General features: G+C 42.5%; 1 protein-coding gene across 1 annotated transcript in view; it reads right to left on the bottom strand.

The window, feature by feature from the left end:
- LOC138504450 (transient receptor potential cation channel subfamily M member 7-like) overlaps positions 1 to 22,032 on the bottom strand; it is a 1,624,316-nt gene that overhangs the window by 827,065 nt on the left and 775,219 nt on the right. The window contains exon 19 of the mRNA XM_069624957.1: positions 16,557 to 16,691. Coding sequence (XP_069481058.1) covers positions 16,557 to 16,691 — 135 coding nt within the window. The remainder of the gene's footprint in view (positions 1 to 16,556; positions 16,692 to 22,032) is intronic.

The raw sequence follows: 22,032 nt of genomic DNA, 5'->3' as shown, positions 1-22,032 counted from the left end.
CTTCCTTTAGGGTGTTACTGTGCTACTGTGCTACTGTGTCTAACTTTGATGTTAAAACGAGTGCCTTTTAGGTACTTACGTATTCTTTTTTCCTTTTCTTTTTTCTTCTACGTAGATCCTTTGTGAGCGAGACACGCCCCCTCCCACCCATCCGCCCGTCCCTCCCTGCCGTGCTCATAACCCGGGTGCACGCGCACCTGCGCGCGCACCCCGGAAGTGCACTGCAAGTGCTGTTGAGCTGTTTGGCTGGGTGGTAAGGGTGGTAATATATTAATGATCTGTAGCCTTTGTATATGTCCTTTCTGCATCTAATTTAGTAAGTGTCGATTCCCTATTGGGTTGTGAATTGGTTGCGCTCACGATAGGAGTTTTGGCCATATTTTAGCGTAGACCATCTCTTTTCTTGTATATAGCAGCATGGTGAATGGTTTGCGAAGCGGACGGAAACTCACTGAGCCTCTGTCCCAATCATCTTCTCAACCGGTGAGCCAAGATATTCTGGTTGAGAGTGCAGCCGCACTGGTCCACCCCGATAATATGACATCTGTGGGAGTGGACAGTGATAATATGTCAGCTGATAAGAAAGCGATGGTCTTTAAAGAAATAGGTATTGCTTCCAAATTTGATGCCGTAGCTATGATTCACTGTGTAGGTAGTGATGCTGAGATCTCTGCTGATATCTCTGTTAGAAACACCAAATTCAAGCTAAAGGATTTGAATAATAGTGCTCCCAATGATACTATCTTAACTGAATCAATACAGAGAAATGATATGGGATCCGATAGTGTCTACGATAATCCTTACAAAGAGAATGTTGTGGATTGTTCTATGATGGGCCCCATTATTGAAGCAGAGTTAAGTAAGCGCATCTGCCTATCTTTAGGTCCTTCTACGCCCGCTAACCAGAAACTAGTGGGGAGAGAAGATGTTTTTATGTTGAGTACTAAAGGCATGATACCTTCTGAAAGAAATCTTGATCCTATATGTGATGAGAATGTAAAATTGCCCTGGGAAATGGACTTTGAGTCCCACGCATCTCCCAACAAACCTATGGTGAGCTCCCCAAAGGCCATTAGTGCCCAATTAGCAATTAATGATCGAATGAATTTGGATATTCAAGAATTCCAGTCGAGCCTTAATGGAAAAGACAAAGATGCTTCCAATAATGATGCTCAATCTGCGAGCATCATCCTAGATGCACCATCACTGAGTTCAGACTTCCCAGTTCTTGCGAGAATTTTAAATTTACTGGACAAGGGACATGAGCGCTCTCATTATGAAATGGGAATTATGAGAGAAGCAATTACTGAACTATCCAACAAAACTAATAGAATTGAAGGCCTCCTGTTTACATGTGATGCTGTAGCAGCTCTTTCGGATAGACAATATAAGAAAAAGGATATGGTAGATAGTGCCACACAGTTTGATGGTATTTTCAACAATCCTTCACAGATAAAGCGTTCATATGCGGCTACACTAAAGACTCAATCACATAATTCGATCTGTACGCAGACCGATGTAATTGTGGATGATCTGCACAAAGTTTTTACGACAGTTCAAAAAATTGAGCAGCACCTAGACAAAATGAACAAAGTCTATAGAGATTACAGATACTCCCGTTGATCAATTGATAGATGATACAAACAAATCATATGGTTCTGATAGTCCCTCTCATCTGACGGACTTAATTGATCTTGCGGGAGATTGTTCCCGGATAGGTATGGTGAAAATGTCTGACCCTATTGTGGGTGATCTGATCCCTAAGCCTATAACAGTCCTAACCCGGAGGGAAAAGCGACTGGCGGGAAGGGCCCAAAAAAGGAAAGCCAAAGCGTTAGCCTTAATAAAAAAACAGGCAAGGATTGTACAAGTTGAGAAATCTAATGTAATACCAGTCACCTTTGAGAATGAGGAGATGATTAATCTTTCTCAGCTGAATGATGAATCAAGGGTATTATTAGATATCAATCCCCCTGATAAGAACAATGAGAAAAATAAGGAGGGGAAAATAAATAATAATAAAAAAAAAAAAAAAGGTTAATGTACATATGAATGAGGAGCCGATTGATTGCCAATCTAATCCATCTTGTTCTAATCCCCCGGAAACCATAAGTGGGGGATCACAAATGTCCCTTTCTCAATTCTATCCTATAAGTAAGAAACAAACTTCTTCTAGCAAAGTGAAAACTAATGTCACCGTATCTAGGGACTCTAAGATACAATCGGCTAAACTGGAAACTTCACACCATTGTTCTTCCGACGAACCCTGGATGTTGGGTGTATTAGGTGGGGACTTGTTGCGATCCCAGGAACCTAAGGAGGACCCTATAGTTGATCCGGGGTCCAATATTCCACCTCCCATAGTCAAGTCATCTAATGAAAATACTAATCTGACATTGACGGAAATGATAAACCCTAAAATGGTAGGTTCTCCTATTAACAATCATAAGACGGTTCATAATGAATTTGAGTCCATACGTGAACCTCCATACATACTTGGCTGGGAGAGTGATCCGAATGTTAATGTTAAACAAAACTTGAACCGCTCTTCCCTGCTAAAAGCTTTTCACACAATACCTTGCCTGCGAACTCTGAGATCAGTTGATATAGACTGGGTAAGACCTGCAGATAAAAATAACAACAGGATGACCTGTGGCCTATATTCAAGATTGATTATGAAACTTATCTGGGAACAGAAGGAAAACTTTGTTTCCATTGGTTTAACCCCTTTTTTGATTCAATCTGATGAAGATGCGAGGGTCTTTTTGGATAAGCCACTGGTACTAACATCCACAATTGACCAGAAAATGATGCAATCATTGCCACAACAAATTAGTGGTGATCTGGTCCGACAGATAATAGCAATGGCTGCTGCATTGTCGGGCATACATTCAGCCTCGCAATTAACAGCGACGAATCCATCTCCCTAGCCCGGCATATCATCAACAATCATTTGTATGTTTGTCTTGGAATTGTTGTGGGCTTGCTAACTTTAATAGATGGTGGGGTTCATGCGAGAGCGATAAGACCCCTGCTATAGTTTTACTACAGGAAACCATGTATGTATCTCAATTATCTGTCGAAGGTTTTGTCTGTTACTCACAACCTGCTACTCGAGGGAACAAGGGTCGGCCCTCAGGGGGCCTAGCCATTTTAGTAAATAACGCCTGTAAATCCCCAACCAGACTGGTTTATAAAGATCCTAATGTATTAGTTATAGAACTATTCCCTGTATCTCCACAGGATCAACATATCATTTTTATGTGCATCTATTGGAATAGAAAGCTAATAATGCTTAATAATATCATCGATATTCTTGATTCCATCTTAGAAGGTATCTTCATACATCATGAGGAGGTTGGTTTGGTGGTGGGGGGTGATTTTAATTCCTCCTGTTTAATCCACAATATAGGCCCGGGCCAGCAATCCCATACAGATACTACATCGGCTATGAATGGGAGAAAATGGGTGGAGTTCTTTCTTAATTGGGATATTCAGATAATTCCCACTGGAATGATGGATCTCACATATACATGGTCTAGGGGAGGACATCACTCACATATTGATCATTTTTTTAAATCATCTAATCTTTGTCTGGAAATTGACACTGTAAATGTTTTAAACTTGGGCTTTAGTGACCATAATGCGATATTGATAAATCTAAAAATCGAAGGTTGGGGATTGACTTCAAATCGTTCTCTACAAATGGTTGAGAATGACAGAGCGGGCATATCTGTGAGGTGGAACCCTTTTGTATGTCATCAGCTATCAGAGCGACTCAGAGATGACCTTGATCTGAATCCATTAGTGATTGAGAGTGACTCTTTATGTATAGATCAATTTATCTCAAAGAGGATTGAATTCCATTTATCACAAATAGTAAAACAAAGAAAATCGGCTCTGGATGTAAAACATCATGTACATAAATTTGATATTGAGATCTTTAAATTAAAGAAGCTCAGGAATTTTAAACTACGACATCTATCTAGGTTATCTCTGGAATCAACACAATACTACTCTCATAAAAGGGCAATCCTTGCTACACATAAAACTGCTGTCAAAAATCTAAAAACACAACTTTATGTGAAAGATAACCAGAACATGATGTATCATATTTTGAAAAACGATACACGCAAAATATGGTCCTTATTGAGACTGATTAACGGCGATAATGTGGGGTTGAAAGAAAATGCCATCTCAGCGGATCAGTGGGCAAACTACATTAGGCTGAAATACGAGTTACCTTTAGTATTCCACAACAACTCTAAAACTGTAATTCAAAATACAATACCTACTCGCTCCCCTTGGAGCATTGAAGATGTAACACGTGCAATTAAGAAACTAAATCCTTCTAGGGCTATGGGACCTGATGGCATCCCTGCTTGTCTTTTTCGATCGGATATCCTCTTGTGGGCTATCATTTTGAAAAACAAATTTGATGTGATATTTTCTTCCCAAGCAATTCCTAGTTCATGGTGCTCAGCTACTGTCATCCCCATATATAAAAAAGGCCCTATTAATGACCCTGGTAACTTTCGCCCGATTGCGCTAACTGACGCATCCTCTAAGGTATTCTCCCAACTGATCCTTGAAGAAATGCAAGTCTATATGAGAACCAATGCCATCCTGTCAAAATTTCAAACTGGTTTTCGTCAGAACATGGGATGCTCTCTTAATGCTTTACTGATATCTCACATCGAGTGGAACTCCAAACATAACAACACAGGTGCTGTCTATATGGCAGCTCTCGATCTGAGTTCAGCATTCGATACCGTGCTAAGGGAGCACCTGTGGCGGAAGATGGAGGTGTTGGGTTTGCCGGCTTATCTGATTGCATTAATACGGCTTCTCCATACAGACACAACCTACAGAGTGCGCCTTAATAAAGAAGGTATGTTAACTGACAAAATTCCATCTAAAATTGGATTGAAACAAGGTTGTACTCTGGCTGCCGTACTGTTTAATCTGTATACTTGTGATATAGAGGAATGTTGGACAAAAGAAGTCATCTATCCAATCTTAATTGGTAGCACAAGACTGAACTATATTGGTTTTGCTGATGACATTCTTATTTTAGATAGAACACCATTTGGTCTCCAGCATAAACTAAATGCTTTCATCTGTTATGCAAATACTCATAACTTGAGAATCAATCACCACAAATCCCGAATTATCATCTTTAGGGATGGTTATAAAAAGAGTTGCCCATACACTTGGCTCATGGAAAATACTCGGGTCACCATTACACATGAAATTAAATATCTAGGGTATCCTTTATCGAATGCCTACTCAAAAATCTGGTGGAAAAAGAAAATATGTGAGAAATCTAAACCTCTAATTTCACAGATGAAAATAATCATGGGTAAATACTGTGGCCTTTCTCTTTTACCTGTCATCCAATTCTACCTCCTTAAAGTCGAACCATCGCTACTTTATATATTAGACATGTGTATATATGAGATAGACGACATCCTAGACACACTTCAAGGTGGGATCTGGAAAAGCGTTTTGGGGCTTCCGGCATCAGTCCCAAATGATATTGTTCGTCATGAACTAGGTATCCTCCCTATATCTGCCAAACGGAACTGGAGACTCCTGAATAACTATACAAAAATCCTGGATCCCCCTGGTAATTCACTGTATGAAGACCTTAATGAATTTCTTCATATGGGTTGTATGAAATCTCTGACCCGATATGCGGAAAAAATGAACTATCTAATGGCTCTCTTGGGCATCCTGAAAGATGACTTAATACTAGGTTTACCTAGTTGTAAACAAAAGTTGTATCGCTATTACTGGAGCTGTCAGGCTGATAGAATTGGGTCCTACCGTTTATACTACGAGTTTGCCCAATTCAGAAGAAAATTGGGAGATAGAGCTGGCTATATTTCACAGTTCCCTTCTGCTATGGGTCGTAATATTTATTTACGGTTCAAACTGAATGTATTTCACACTAATGAACGATTGTGCAAATGGGGCACCTCTGATAAATAATCTAACAATGGTTTTTGCCGTTTCTGTAAGGATATGTTTTCTCTCGAGTCTCTTAAACATCTAGTTATCTACTGTGAACATTTTGAAGTTTTGAGACTATCGAAGTTTGGGAACTACATGATCTCTAACTCAAATCTATCGCGTGAAGTACTATGGCAGCGATGCATGCTTGGTGATAGTACTAAATTCATATTAAGATTGCTATCTGTTTTAATAATTATTGAATCTGAGCTAAAGGATATAAATGATATAAGATGAGCTGTAAATACTTATATGGTATGTGATGCATGTAGTAATGTTGTTTAGCTATGCACAAATTCTTTTTGCTTAGGTAGCATATATAATGTATGTGATTTATGGTCAAAATGGGAAAATGAACTGTGAGAATTCTGTTTTGTATGAAAAAAAATTTTTTTGTAAAGGTTTTTAACCAAATACAATAAAAAAAAAAAAAAAAAAGGGGCCCGAAGTTACTAAATCATCGTGAGAGGTCTAGTTGTTATAATAATCAACACCTGAGTGGAACCTTTAAACATTTAAAGATCCTTCAGGTGTGTAAGAGCAAGAAGCAGCATGGAGAAGCAGAAACTGCCGTTGTGGTGGCAGCAGGAGGTTATGCAGAAGCAAATGTTGGGACTCCTGATATATGCAGAGGATTCGCCGCAGGAAGCAGTAATGAAGCCAGCCAGCCTGTGAGAGAGAGGCTCTCTACATGCCGTGAACTGCTCCGGTAACTGATCTATACCGGGAAGTACACAAAGCTGCAGAAGCTCCATCAGAGGTCAGCGTGAGTGGTGGAAGAGGGATCAGAGGGGTCAAAGTCTGAGGAAGTCCTACAGGAGGTTAACCAGCGAATCAGAAGGAGACACCAGGATAAACCAATGAGTTGGCCTGAAACGGTTAATCCAAGGGAGACTGCTAGGTAAGAACTGTTATTTTGAATACCGAACAATTGAAGAAAGGAAAATTGGGCATTGCTCTCCTACTGAGTGATTCTGAAAAGGGGAACAATGTAAACCACATTGCCGAAGCCAAAGTTTAGTGATAAGAAGGCAAAGTAGAAACAACTCTCTTAAAGCGGGGTTTCAAAAAGGAGGACATTGTAACCCATATTGCCAAATAAAAAGAAAGCTGATAAATTAAACAAATGGGCTCCACTCTCCTATCCAGGAATACCAATTAGGAGATACTTAAGACCTACATTGTCAAGCTAACAGAAAAGTGGTTTCAAGGCAATTTGGATTTAATACTACTAGAAAGGGATGTTGAGAGGAAGAAAGTTGTAACCCACATTGCCATCAGCCAAAAGGTTGCATAAGTAGTAGGCAAAGACCGCAGGAGCAAAGTCAAGCGAGAGTGAACTGTAACCTGCATTGCCTATGGCAAACATTTCAACAAGAGAATCATTGTCAGTTTGTGAAATATACATTTGCAATAAGATGTAAGCCAATTGTCTTAGAAGTTAAAAGGCTGGCCAGCGAAGCAGTTGTTGGTTCACATATTCCTTTTGATATAGTGTGGGGAGTTTGGAACAAGCCTGATCGCACAGTACAAATTGTAGTAATAGTAGTAGGAGTTTTATCCTGGCATGCAAGTAAACCAGGAAAGGAAAAAAATAGTAGTTATCCCCAGCAGGCAAGTGTCAATTCCACCACCTTGCTTTAATGAACTCAGTCACTCTGTCAAGACATACTTGTATTCAGCATTTTTACCTTCAAGTTCTAAAAATACAGTTCATACAAACGAAAAAGTATAAAAGTATTAGCAGTTCATAATACTTTTATACTATTTCTTTTGTATGAACTGTATTTTTAGAACTTGAAGGTGCACTACTAATCCAGCCAGCCACCGCAGCTGATACACATGGCTACTTTACGCAAAGTAACCCTCACTATGGCTACTCTCCTCCCACTATTCAACACCATTACACCTACTAGGTCCCTGCCCTTACTCAAGCCGAACTTACCGTGGCCTATTACTAATACCATTACCACTGACAATGCTCCTACCTATTGCCCTTTCACTCCTGCACAATTGATCTACCTTTACGCATACCCTCCTACACATATCTTACCCTGTCCACTTATCAGGAACTCGAGACTAGGATCGTGCCTCATCCGCACTAAGTTGTTCAACAGGCTCTCATTATCCTTCACTAAGCGCAAACACATCAGCACCACTGTTTATGAACATTACCTCGTGCCCAGCCACTCCATCTTAAATCTGTCACCGCAGGGAACTAGAACAGTAGCCGCCGCATCACCCACTCTTGACGCACCAACCATTAAAGGAGCACTCATTAATGCAAGGTCTCATATTGCTCACACCTTGGACGTTTCAGACTTCATTTCAGATAACCAACTTGACTTCCTAGCAATAACTGAAACGTGGTTACACACTGCCGCAGGGTCACCTCTATCCCTAGCCCTCCCAGAGAACTACACCATTATCAGGGCTGACAGATACAGGCAGAGGTGGAGGAGTGGCCTTCATAGCTAAACTCAACTTGGCCTCAGAGAATTAACCAAAGAACCCTTCCCATTGGTGAACTCCTCTGAGTCAAAATCCCATTGACAGCAGCCTCTCGCACTTTGCTGCTACACCTTATATACCGACCCTCGGGTCTATTATCCTCCTTTGAGGAAGACATCACTTTCCTCCTCACATGCAACACCAAACCAAACTCCCAAATTGTATTGTTAGGAGACTTTAACTTAGGGATCCACGATGTAAAGGACACCAATGCTATAGCACTGGAGAATGCCATCTCTCAGCTTGGCTTTGAACACTGCATCAGTAGCCCTACACACAATAAGGGAAGAACCCTGGATTGGTTGGCTGCCCTAAACTGTACTACCACGATCCTTACTAACTCTGTGCGCGTGGTCAGACCACCATTGCATCTCCTATACCATACAAGGCAGCTCTGGACCCTCCTCCATCACTACTCTTGCCCTGCAGACCTTGACTAGAAACAATCGTAACATCACTACGGATAATTTAATGCCATTACTTCAACCTATTATCACTCCTACTAATAGCTTTGGCAAGGACCAGACCCTCCTGGTGGATTTGTATAATCTCACCTTGCTCCAAGCTCTAAACAAAATTGCCCCATTAAAACTTAGAAAAGCAAAACCAACAGCCCACCTTAACAAGTGGTTCAATTGAGACTTAAGAGCACTACGCAGCTCCAAAAGAAATGCAGAAGCTGTTTGGAAAAGAACACCTACTGTCCTGAACAAGGAAAAGTTCTTAACTGCCGCTAACATTTACAAAGCAGCCATACAAAATACCAAAAGAGAAACCTGCAACGCCAGAATTCAAAATGCTAAATCAGGCTCAAAAGTATGGTTTAGAATCCTAAGGGAATTGGAGACCCCTATTCCACCTACAGAAGCATGCACTAAAGACACCACTGGTGCACAAATATCCAAAAAGCCCTATTGGACAAAATAGCTCTTTTACAATCCAAAATTGAGATAAAAAACCCAAGTCTAACTCTAAACACCAATTTCAACACCCTAAGCCTGCACGGTGTCACCCATTCCAATTCTCCTCAGTCACAGCTAAAGAAGTAGACGACATCATAACCAGTTTGAAGCCATCCAGATTAAGGCTAACCTCAACAATCTGCCCAAGTCTGTGCCCCCAGCACACATTGGCGTTGAGCCAGCTACACCTACCTCCCCTGACTCAATACCCCTCACTCCCTTTCCCTTCCGAGAAGTAAACATTCCTGAGGTCCGACTAATCATGAAGCACATAAAACCATCATTGTATAAGGGCGATATTTGCCCTGCAAACATAATAAAAGACTGTGCTGCAGCACCAGCACTCTTCATCACAGTCTTTATTAATGCTTCATTCACCTCTGGCATGGTACCATCCCTCGCTTAAGGAAGCATGGATCCAGCCACTGTTAAAGCCCACACTGGACTCTGATTCCCCTAACAATTTCAGACCAATTACCACTGTGCCATTCCTGCTGAAAATTCTTGACAAGGCTGCCTACTTACAGATCCAGTCCTACCTGGAAATGCCCAACATCTTGGGCAAGAGGCAATCTGGTTTTCGCCCTCGGCACGGCACAGAGTCAGCCCTGCTAGACTTAAAAAAATCAGCTTCTAGGTAACTTGGATAAGGATAAGTCTGTGCTCCTCTTGCTCCTCAACCTGTTAGGAGCATTCGACTTGGTTGACCACAAAATCCTAGGGAAACACCTCACAGACTCCGCCCACTTCTCCCAAGAAGCCACCACTTGGATAACTTCCTTCCTGGAGGGCCGAGCCATGAGGGTCTTCTCAGACCAGGCATCTGCCACTCCATCCCCCATTAGCTGTGGGGTACCACAAGGTTCATGCACCTCCCGTACCCTCTATAACCTCTTCACCCTACCATTATTCAATGACCTAGAAGATTTCGGCATAACATTCACCAATTATGCCGATGAAACACAAATTATTCTCCCACTGTCTGGTGACTATGAGCAAGACCTCAAAACCTTACAGTTGACATATGCAATCATCCAGGCCTGGATGGCGGCCAATGGCCTTTGTCTTAATGGGGATAAAACGGAAATCCTACTGGTAGGCCCCAAGGAATCCCTAAAAAATGTAGACAGCAAATACAGTAACTTCAGCATAGAGAACACTATCATCACAGTCTCTGCTGCAGTATGAGTTTTTCTGGATTCCACCCTATCTATGAATAGACAAGTTAGTTATATCTCGTCATCAGCAGCCCTCACCACTAAAATCAATGCTGTAAAACCCCACCTCTCCTCCAAAAACGGTCTCAATATTGCTAGAGCTACCAATGGCGCAAAACTGCACTATTGCAATGTCCTCCTGCTAGGTACATCCGCCAAAGACATTAACAGACTACAGATCACGCAAAATAATGCTCTCAGAGTGGCTCTCAGTATTCTCAGGAGAGAGCATATCTCTCAGGCCAGACAAGATGCTCACTGGCTCCCTATCAAAGAATGTATTCTGTTCAAGGCACTCACAATCACACACAACTGTCTATCCCAATCAGCACCCCCCTACTTAGCTGAACAAATACATCTAGTACAATCACTCAGACCTAAGCGTGACCTATACTCTCACCAACTTACAATTCCTGCCTTCAACAGAGCCAAAGTCGGGGGTGTTAGCTTTGAAGTGCTAGCACCAAAATCATGGAACTCGCTACCACCTAGACTCAGAAAAGAAACCTTCCTCATAGCATTCAGAAAGGCACTGAAAACCATTCTATTCAATTAATCTGTACCCACTCTACTGTTCCACTGTAACCACGGAACATGAATATTGTTCTAAGCTGTAATGAACTTGTATCTAAGAGCTGTACCCATGTTTTTGCCTGCCCCCAAGTGAATATGCTGTAACAACGCCACAATGCCCGAGCGCAGTTGTGCGCTTTATAAATGGAAATAAATAAATAAAATGCCAGGGAGACATCTACCCAGCTGTGGCTATAAAAGAAGGAACTAAGGATCTTGCGCCATTCATTACAACCTTGATCAATACATCCTTTGAAACATGCAAAGTCCCAGATAATCTCAAGGAGGCTTGGGTCATGCCTCCCAACCTAGACCCAAACACTCCAACCAATTATAGACCCATAACCACAGTGCTGTTCCTCTTGAAATCATTGATAGAGCTTCTTACCTTCAAATACAAAAACATTTAGATTATAACAATCTCTTAGGCTTACATCAATCCGTTTTTAGACCAAGACATTGTACTGAAACTGCCCTCCTTGATCTTAAAATCCAAATGGATGAGTCAAAAGACAAAGGAAATCTTGCCATACTCCTGCTGTTTGACCTTTCCGCAGCTTCTGATCTTGTGGACCACCATATCCTCTCCAATCATCTACCTACAGCAGCCTACTTTTCCCATAACGCTGCCAACTGGATTTAATCCTTTCTAGCAAATAGAACCATGAGGATTTTTACTCCCTCTGCATCTGCTGAACCTGTACCAATATCTTGGGGAGTCTGCCAGGGCTCCTGCGTCTCGCCTACCCTATAAACATATTTACGAAGCTCCTCTTTGACGACCTCGATGGGCTGGGTGTCACCTACACTAACTATGCAGATGACACCCAAGTCCTCATCACTCTCACGGGCTGCTATGACAAAGACTCTAAATTGCTTAATGAAAGCTAGCTCCACATGCAGGCATGGATGGCCGCCCATGGCCTATGTCTTAATAATGATAAGACTGAGCTTCTTATCATAGGCTCTCAACCTCGTCTTCAAAAGTTAGACAAACTCTTCAAATCCTTCAACATTGATGGCAACATCAACAAAGTTTCTAGCGAGGTCAAAACCCTTGGTATCTACTTAGATTCCACCCTCTCCTTCACTAGGCAAGTCAACGCCAATTCCTCAGCTACACCCTATACCACCAAACTGATTAATGCATGCAAACCCTATCTCTCTACTCAAAGCTGCAATACTTTAGCCAGAGCTTTGATCCTCTCCAAGATCGACTATTGTAACACTCTATGTCTTAGATCCAATGTACGAAAACTAAACAAATTACAAGTGCTTCAGAATAACGCACTCAGATCAGCCTTAAATATCCTGCAAACTAACCATGTATCAGCAATCAGATGAGACACACACTGGCTCCCAGTGCGTGAAAGAATTTTGCACAGCAGTCACCCACAAATGTCTGACCAACACAGCACCAAAATACCTGGTCGACAAATTCATCAGTAACCAATCCACCAGACCTACCAGAACAAACTACTCACACTGCCTCAACATTCCCAAGTACAAACTTCAACAAGCTGGTGGGTCCAGCTTTCCGTTGCTAGCCACTAAGCTGTGGAACTCCCTCTCTAATGCACTTCGAGCCCAACCCTCCTTCTGGTCCTTCAGAAACGGAGTAAAAGAATGGCTTTTTGGCCAGAAAAGCTAAAATCGGCAGAATCCTAGCCAGGTCTGTTTGTCTGTACCGTTTGTGTTTTCTATCTGCAATTTGAGGTCCTGTATACTGAGCTCCTGCGGGGCGTCATAACCAGACCTAGGATCATCTCTGCTTACCTGTACTGATTGTTTCCTTCCGTAATTTTGGTACGTCTTGTATCTCTTTGCACCGTGTTCTCGCTCTACCCCTTTTATGTTGGCCTGATATGTAACATTAGTCAACAGCTCTTTGTTTTTTTCTCTCTTTGCTGATTTGTCTCTGTAACCATTGTTTAAGTGCAAGCGCCCAGTTACATCAGCGTTGGGTGCGCTCGATAAATAAACTGAACTAAACTAAAGGGATCCAAACAATATACCATTTAATGACAAACGGGGGAGTAGAGCAGAAAATTACAGTACAAGGGAGTATAAACATTTCACCATCACCATCTTGAGGCCAATACTGGATTTGACTTTTATGGACTTCATTGTTTCATGGTGCGTCACCCTTTCTCAACTCTCATGCTGAACTTTCTTTGCATCTTGTACTCCTTTGTGGCCCTGAATCATGCTGTTCCCATCTCCATCTTGTATCCTGGCTTGCAACATTATACGTTACTACTGACTTCTGCAATTGTATTCACTCTCCCCTCTTGCTTCTCCACTCTTTTTGACTGCTTACTCTCTGTTCTCTCCTCCTCTCCCTTTTCCTATGTCCTCCCGTTACTTTTTTCTATGGACTTACTCTATCATAATTGTCCCTGGACCGAGTATGACAGCAACCTCATTGTCCCCTCCCCTTAATTGTTTTTTATCCTCACCCCACCCCCAGCACTATCTGCAATGTCGTCAGGCTTGGTACGGTAGTCGCCTGTCTCCATTTCCTCCCCACTCTCCCCCTCCCCCTCCCCTCCTCATCAATGTCTTAGCTCTTGCACTATCTGAAATGTTGTCAGGCCGAGTATGATAGTTAATTTCACATCCTTACTGTTCATGGCCTGTAAGAATGTCATTGTATTTTCCCTTGTTCCCTCCCTTGCCTTGAAGCGCTTTGAAACAAATTGTGTATAGGCGCTATATAAATACACTATCATATCATATATCATGAACGTTTGCATTACCTAAAGTGATTGTTGAACTATCATGACTAGAGTGTTTCTTTTGAATGAGCCATCCTGACTGAAAACATTTCCTATAAAGAAGAAGTATGATGTGCTAGCACGTAATTGGCCTCTGGAGAAAATAATCTTTGTATTTGATCTCTGAACGGACGTTTGAAGGAAAAGACTTATGATTTAACAAGCACAGGATTGTAGAAGTGTGAATAATTGAACTGTGAAGAAACCTTTGGAAGTGAGAAAGTTACTTTGTTCAGCAAAAGGATATAACTATTGAATGGAACAGACTTGGTATCCTACATTAAGTGGAACTTTGCTACTGAATTAAACTTTCTTGAAATTGAACTTTATTCCAAAGAATCTGGAATAGACCCAGGCCTCAAGGTTATCAATGCAGATAATACTGTCTGCCTGCCATCCTGCAGTTTATAAGATCCCTTAAACAGCTTGCCAATTAAAGAATGTGCCACTCAACCATACTTCTCCACAACTGGAGTTTGTCCTGGTGCAAAAAACGCATTGAAAGAATATGTTTTTTGCACTCAGGCACCACATTATGCCACAGGCAGAAGTCAAGGCCTATGACACATACAAAGTTTCCTTTATTTGCATTGGGGTACACGCACCCATGAAAATAAGATAAATCCCCTCATTAAATGCATTGTTGGCAGACCTCGTATGGTGCATTCAGTTTTATAAAAGTGTGCAGTGAGGGAAAAGCAGCACTTTACTTACAAAGTCTGAGGACATTGTTCTTATAATCATAGACACATTACAACCTTTTGCATTATTAGTCACTGAGAGTACCTTTCTCAAACAATATTTGGTGATTGTACTTTTCTCCAACACGTAACCACTGATGGGACATGTTTAAAATATTCATCAATTGGTGATACTCAGTTAATCCCTTGCAGTCACTTCTCAAGTGGGTCACATGTCCAGGTTAACTCCAGAGCAAAGCATCCAAATACTATGCTTCCAGGCTCTTAAGATTTGTCTCTTCCAGATCACTGGCCATGTGGTAACCCAGGACAAAGAAGCTCAGTAGCAGGACCTTCGGTGCTGGGATAGTGTCTGGAACAATCTCTGTAGGAAAGAAAAGCACCTATATTTGTGGGAAGGCCTCAAGACTCTTCTCAAAAGCCTTTGGCCCTTAGGACTTTTGCCCAAAACCTTCTGGCGCACCCTCCAATTTCTGGCCTTTCATCTGTTTTGGTACGTAGAAATTGTTTGCCTTCCCCTCACTGAGGCAGTCAGGATTGCACCTTTTTTACTCTGCACTTTGCCTTATGCTGTATTTATTTGCTGCCTTTGGATTCTTAAAATTCGAAGTCTGCAAAGATATGTTCCTCTATCCCCGTCCTTAGGGTGCCACAAAGTGATTACAGTCACAACTGGTGCCGTATAAGTCATCAATACATAAATAAATAAACCACAACATTCACTCTTTTATGGTGCCTTTTAGTACCACATATCCATGGACTATACCTTTTTCTAACTGCCTACACTAATGGCAGTTTCATAAAACAGTGCAGTGTGCATTGCTGGTACTCAATCTCAACCATTCATCTATTAAGGCCATGCTTGTAAAACAACTCCTATTTGATACCTTTTCTTAAACTTGGCTTTATTGACCCCAATTGTTCTTCTCAAACCTTTACCCACAGGTGGTAGATTCGCAATAATTTTGCAAATTCAGGTAAGTTCCAAAGACCACACTATTCCTGCAAGTGTTTCCTCAACCCTAAGGCGGGGAACATTTAATCCTGCATTATTCTTGCATGTATTTGCTGAACCTTTGCTCATGCACTCTCACTGCAAGTGTTTCCTCACCCCCAAGAAAAAGAACTTCTACACTTGCCAGGACATCGTCGTCTCTGTGAGATGTAATCATAGTCAATAGGCTACAGAATATGTCTGTCTGGCTAACTAGATAAAGAGGAACTTTGATTAGGGCACTCGCTGCCAGCCTCACACACCAAAATGCCCCATCTTGCTTCCTCTCTCTAGTGTCGAGGGATGTGGGGGATGGTGCGCTGGGCAGTCTACCCCATTTGCTCAATCTCAGACCGATGTCAGCTTCCACCTCGGTATACCAGGGATCACCACCAGTTCAGCCTAATAAATCTGGTCTTGGAACGCGAGTTCTGAAGCTTGGGGGACCCTCAAAAGAAGACCCTGCCGTCAAGATCCGAGGGGATGTCCTCTTTGCTACCTGCCTAGCTCTGCACTCCCCATTCTTTTATCTCTAAAAGTGAACTACGATAAGATCAATGCTGTATATTCCATCTAAATGTCTAACAAAGGAATATTAATTTAAGACAAAAACATAGAACAGAAAAATGTGTTTGTATTCGAAAGAACTTTTGGTATAGGAAGACAATGACTTTAATGTTTAAGACAACTCAAAAACTGAAAAGGTCTCAACAATTGTAGAATTGTCTATATATAATATACCCATTTATCTAGTCTATCTCCAACAATAAAAACAGAAAATAGACACTACACATTTTTTGACGTACCGTATTAAACCAAAATTTAACAATTGGTGCGTGATAGAAATCGTGCCATTTTTGTGTCAAGGAATGCTTCTTGTGCATACACTGCGTCTCATTCATTGTTTCGGTGATTTTAGATGCTCTTAGGTCTGCAAGTATCTGCAAATAAAAAAATAAGCAAAACAAAATGAAAATAAATAATAGGCAGAGGTGCTTTCTTAGACGAGGATTAGGCAATAAAGGGAACCAAAGTCAAGTATTGCAGGTGGTATATAAGGGCTCTCGCCCTGCCCCAAACCAGTGTTACAGCAAATTAAGCATTCTTCACAACAAGAATTGAATATATAATTTCCTGTAAAGACTCCAAAGGAGTAGCAATTGTAAGGAGGGGTTAGGACTTGAAAACCTTTACTTGAAAATATATTGCAGAGTTGCTTGGACCAGACCGGACATTGCACCAACTTCCAGGTAGCAGCCTGACAAATCTTTCCAAGAGGAACATTCCACTGGAATGCTGCAGTGACACTAGTTCCACGATTGACTGGCCATATCACTTCCAGGCAGATCCTATTGGTTTTGATATTGAATGACATAATCCACCATCCCATTGCACACACACTGCTGACATCAGTGGAGGGGAGCAATGGAGAAAACCCAAAGAGGAATAAAAGTTTAATTGATGGGGAAAAATAAGCAAATAGAAGAAAATATATGTTACAAACTTCTATTCTATGTAAAACTGTAAAAGTTTCAATTCAACAGAGCTAATGTTTCACAAACCATGCGGCCCAAGTTATGGCTACCAAAAAAGCTACCTTTAAAGAAAAGCAGCGTGCCACAGCAAGGCAATACAGCTCAGACACGTCACACACGTGTCTTGATATTAAACATACGACCAATTGTTTCTTCATGATTATTCAAATATATTTTATAAACTAATTTGTGCTCCTATCAAATTTGAGTAGAGTATTATATTCAATTTGTTCTGTACGTATCGCACGGTAGATCTCTGCATTTGCAATCCACTCCAACATTACCTAATTGTGGTTTTAAATGTGCTAATGTACTGTGTGATGAATCCAATGGAACCCTCACTGATCTCCCGGCGATAACCTCATCCCATGTGGCCAGGGGATGGCAGCAGCTACCCCAGCCTGATTGTGGAGGCGGCTATATGAGAGAGGATCACATGGGAGGAGATAGCATCTGGTAAAATGTCATGACTTCATTGGATGAGACATGGTATCCCCCATTTGCCCTTGAAGATAATCCTCTCATACCCAATACCCTCATTGCCTATTGCCATACATCCACACCTCCCCCTCTAGAGAATAGGGATAACCTTTCGCTAAAGCATGTAGACCAAACTTTCCAATTCTGGTCTAAAATATGGAAACTACAAGACCACCTTTCCCAGTTCTAATTATCCATCTTACAGAACTGATTTACCATTCTGAACTATTGAAAGTGATTTTTTTTCAAGTGGTTTTCCTCAACCGTCAACAATGGACTCCTTCTCCCAGAATCACCCTAATACTGGGGTGAGGAAGAGGGGAAAGAGCAGTGCAGAGCAGAAGAAGCTAAAAGCCAAGTGAGTGCTCTAGTTTTCCAAAAAAACACCCATGCCTGGGCGATTTAAAGACAAAGGCAGAATGTTAGAGGCTGCTGCTATTGGCGAGAGAACATTTCACCTCTAAGTGAGGCTCGAGAAGCTTGGAAGCATGAACCAGTGTGGCGGAGCTGGACAGCTTACCATCCAGGGAGAAGAGAAATGCTGCATGGAGGGGATGTGCTGCAGAAACGCGAGGAGCCAGAGGAAGAATCCTGGGCGTCTGCCAATTGCACAAAGCAGTGCCTTACCTACCGGAACCTGAACCAAAGCGGGCGTGCTGAAGCGAAGCCGCAGGAGACACCAGCATGAAGAGAAGACAGTCTACACACCCTTGCCGCTTGACCGCGAACAAGCCAGAGCACGCCAACACGTGCCAGTGAGTCAACCCAAGTATAGTGGGGATCCCGGGGCATATTGGCAACTGTGACAAACAAGAACAATAGTCATTAGATCAACAGAAGAAAGCCAAGAGCCCAATTGTTAATCAAGGAAGGGTATTGCAAACAAGACCCCTATCAGTATGTGAATGTATAAAATGCAAATACATGGGGAACCCAAATCGAATGATATATCAAGTAGATCTATTATGCAACAGAAGCGGTGCACAACAGGGGGAGTGGAGAGAAACATTATGTGACTATAAAAAAGCCCTGCCCAGGCAACTATAAGTGCGTAAATACGAGAAGTCCTGGCAGGAAAATATGCCAGACAATTACAAGTGTGTGTGAATACAAGAAGCAAGTGAGCAACAAGTGAATGTCTGGTTTGGCAGCAAGTTCTGTTTCTTTGGCTCCTTTGGACTGCTGGGAGCTAATTGGATCATGCCCATGTTCCAAGAGAAGCTACTTAATCCAGTCCTATGCGCCCATGTTCATGAGCAAGTGAGCAACAAGTGACGGCGGATGGGTGGCTGGTAGACGGTGAGATCAAGTAACTCCACAGTTACGTTAACTGTAATGTGGCGTTAACACCCTGTTACCCCCATTCCAGCCCTTGGAACAGGGTGAACAACCTGGCAGCCCAAGTTTAACAGCCTGATCGAAGCCCCTTACAACAGGGTGTTAACACTATTAGCATCCCGCGTCACCAAAACAGTAACCCGCAGTGCTAAAAAAATAAATGTTCATTCATTGAACGGGACACCGCACGGGTCCCGTTCAATTAATGAAAATACTCATCCCAAATGGCTGCCATGCTTATAGAAGGCGTAGCTCCATACGGAGCCCCTCTTCTATAACCATGGTGGCTGGAAAAGTGAAGCTGCTGCGGAGGGCGGCCGCAATCATGTAAGCTGGGATGGAGAGGAGGGGTTGGGTTATTTAAAAAAAAAAAAAAACACAAAAATAGGGGAGTACAGGAGGTAGGGTTGGGACAGGTGGGGATAGGAGGGGGAGATTGTAGCCCGCAGCAGTGGAGGCAGCCTGCGGGTTCCGTGTGCGAGAAACTCATGGTGATACAAGTAAGACAGACACAAGTGATCACATTTCAAGGGTGTTTATTGAACAATTAAACTGGTATGTGGGTTGGAAAAACGCCCAATCAAAACCTAAATCTAAAATGGGGACAGGTGTCGACCATCAAATGAAAATAAGGCAGTCCTAGTGGCGTCAAGTCAAATAAAAGAGCCTTTACTAAGAAAACATATTGCCAATTCCTTATACTAAATATAAAGGGTGTGTGGGTTAAGTGTCAAGAAAGAAAGAAGTGTTCACAAATGAAATGTCAGGAGTCGGTAGCTTAGGTCTCCCTTCTCCATGTTTTGAGCACAGGGTAAGGTGGAGTTGGTCGAGCACAGTACAGTCTTGGGCTTCTCTAGCACGAGATGACAGTTCCAATGGTAGATTTCAGGGTCATTGATGGCCAAGTCTCATTTCCTCTGAAAGTCTCTTGCCTTTGGGCCTGATGGGTTTAAACAACAAAACAACAGTCCTTTAACAAATCAAAGTTGGTTCCAAAGTTCCATGTGGGTGATGGTTTCAACCCTGGGTCCCCCTCTTCTGGGCTGATCCTTCACATATCGTTTTTCCCAAAGTTTATGACATCCCTCCTTTGGGTTCACTCTTGCCATCTCTTACCTTCTGCTCTCGTGAGATGACTTTTCAATCTTGGATCCCCCACTGCCAGGCTCCGACACCTCTGGATTCTTAGCCTTCCCATGGCTCCCGAGCAGGGTGGTAGTGGCTCACCCCTTGGATTCCCCTCTTCTGTGCTTACCCTTACTTTCAATGTTCTCTTTCTTTAACTTTTATAATTCACAGGTTTCAGGATTCACCTCCCTTTCTTTCATACCAATTCTTTTACCATACAGGATTCACTTCCCTTGCTTTCATGCCAATTCACAAATCAAAGTCTACCGAATGTACAGGGCTTTTGCTCGACCCTCACGTATGACCACTTTGCATTCCTTTTGCAGCCTTCCTATGGCCTTCTGGTTTCTGCAGTTTTTCAATATGGGGTTCTACCAGAGTCTCCCGAGTTAGCACCCACATGGTGTCGTTTTCCCTCTGTAGCTGGTCTCCCCCTCACACTTTCAACAGGTTCTTTAAAGTCCATTAGCCTTGGCTCAAAAAACTTGCCACTTTGCAATTCTTGCTCAACACAGCCCAATGCTTATCGACTCGCCCCTCGACTCACCGGCTGTGATGAACCTACTGGCTTTTGGTTTCTCTGGAGTCAAGGCCAGTACCACGGGCGCAGGAGTCTCCTTTGCTCCTGCTTAACAACATAAGCTCACCCTGTGTACCGTTGACATCTGCTGCAGGACACTTGTGATATTGTTCACGGTCTTATGCTTTCCTCCATGAAGGTTCTACAGGTTTGGGATGAAAAGGGCAAGGTCACTTCTCTCCTCGCCACCTTTTCGATTCTCTCCACCTTTTTATTTCGCCTGAACGGCTGCCTTGGATTAAACGTCTTGTCATGCAGTCTTTTGTGCTCGCCTTCCTCGTGCTGCACTCTCCTGCTCCACCTTTTATCCCTGTAGGGAAAAGCAAGGGCCATCAGGTGTGTGTGTGAGTGATTATGATCAATTGCCTGACTCTGCCTGCCCCTCGGGTTGGGACACGACAGGTATACAGATTCAACCTTAGTCCGTTGTTTATTGTGTGATGCGAAATGGACGGAAATGACCGGAATGAAGAACAGAGCATAAGGAATGGTGGGAATGGTGGTACTCTGTTCCAGTGGATTAGGATCTCGGGGAATGATAATCAAAAGGATAGGAATGATAGGGTTGCAGGGTGAACAGGAATGATTGGAAAAGGAAAATGAACCAAGGGAGTGTGGGAATTGTAGTGTTTTGTATTTACATTTGCCCCACAAACCTCACCAATTTTGTCACTCGAGTATCATTTTGCGAAACCCCAGAATGTCATGACTGGAGTGACGGAATTGGTAAGGTTTGTGGGGCAAATTTAAACAAGTGGAACGGTAGTATTTTACCTGAGTAGGTTGTGAGTGCTCATGGGACCGTGCAGAAGAGTGTCTGGGAAAGTTTGGGCCAAAACGTAGGAAAACAGGGATTCTGCAGGGGATAGTTTTGAGATATAACGGGATGTTGTTTTGGTGCGCAGGGATCATTGGATCTGGGCAGGAAGGATTGAATGGAAGGAAGCTGGCCAATGTATGATAGCCTATAAAGGTTTGAGGGAGTTCTCCCTCCTCTCCTTCTCCCTGGCTTGTGCCATACTGCAGCTCACCTGAGGTCTTTCCCCAGGCATAACCCTGGATTCCCCTATCCAAGTGATCCTTCCCCACTGGTCTACCCCGAAGAACTGGATCCAACAGCGATGGCCGTGTCCTAGCCACCTGAATATGGGAATTCCAGGGTCCAACACCCTCATGTTTCTCACACATGCCAAGTTGGCTAATATTATAGGTTTCAGCCCG

This window comes from Ambystoma mexicanum, chromosome 11 (genome assembly GCF_040938575.1).
Source record: "Ambystoma mexicanum isolate Mex_15411 chromosome 11, UKY_AmexF1_1, whole genome shotgun sequence".
Taxonomy (NCBI): Eukaryota; Metazoa; Chordata; class Amphibia; order Caudata; family Ambystomatidae; genus Ambystoma; species Ambystoma mexicanum.
The sequence above is the reverse complement of the archived record's forward strand: the minus strand, read 5'-3'. Positions and strand labels throughout refer to the sequence as shown.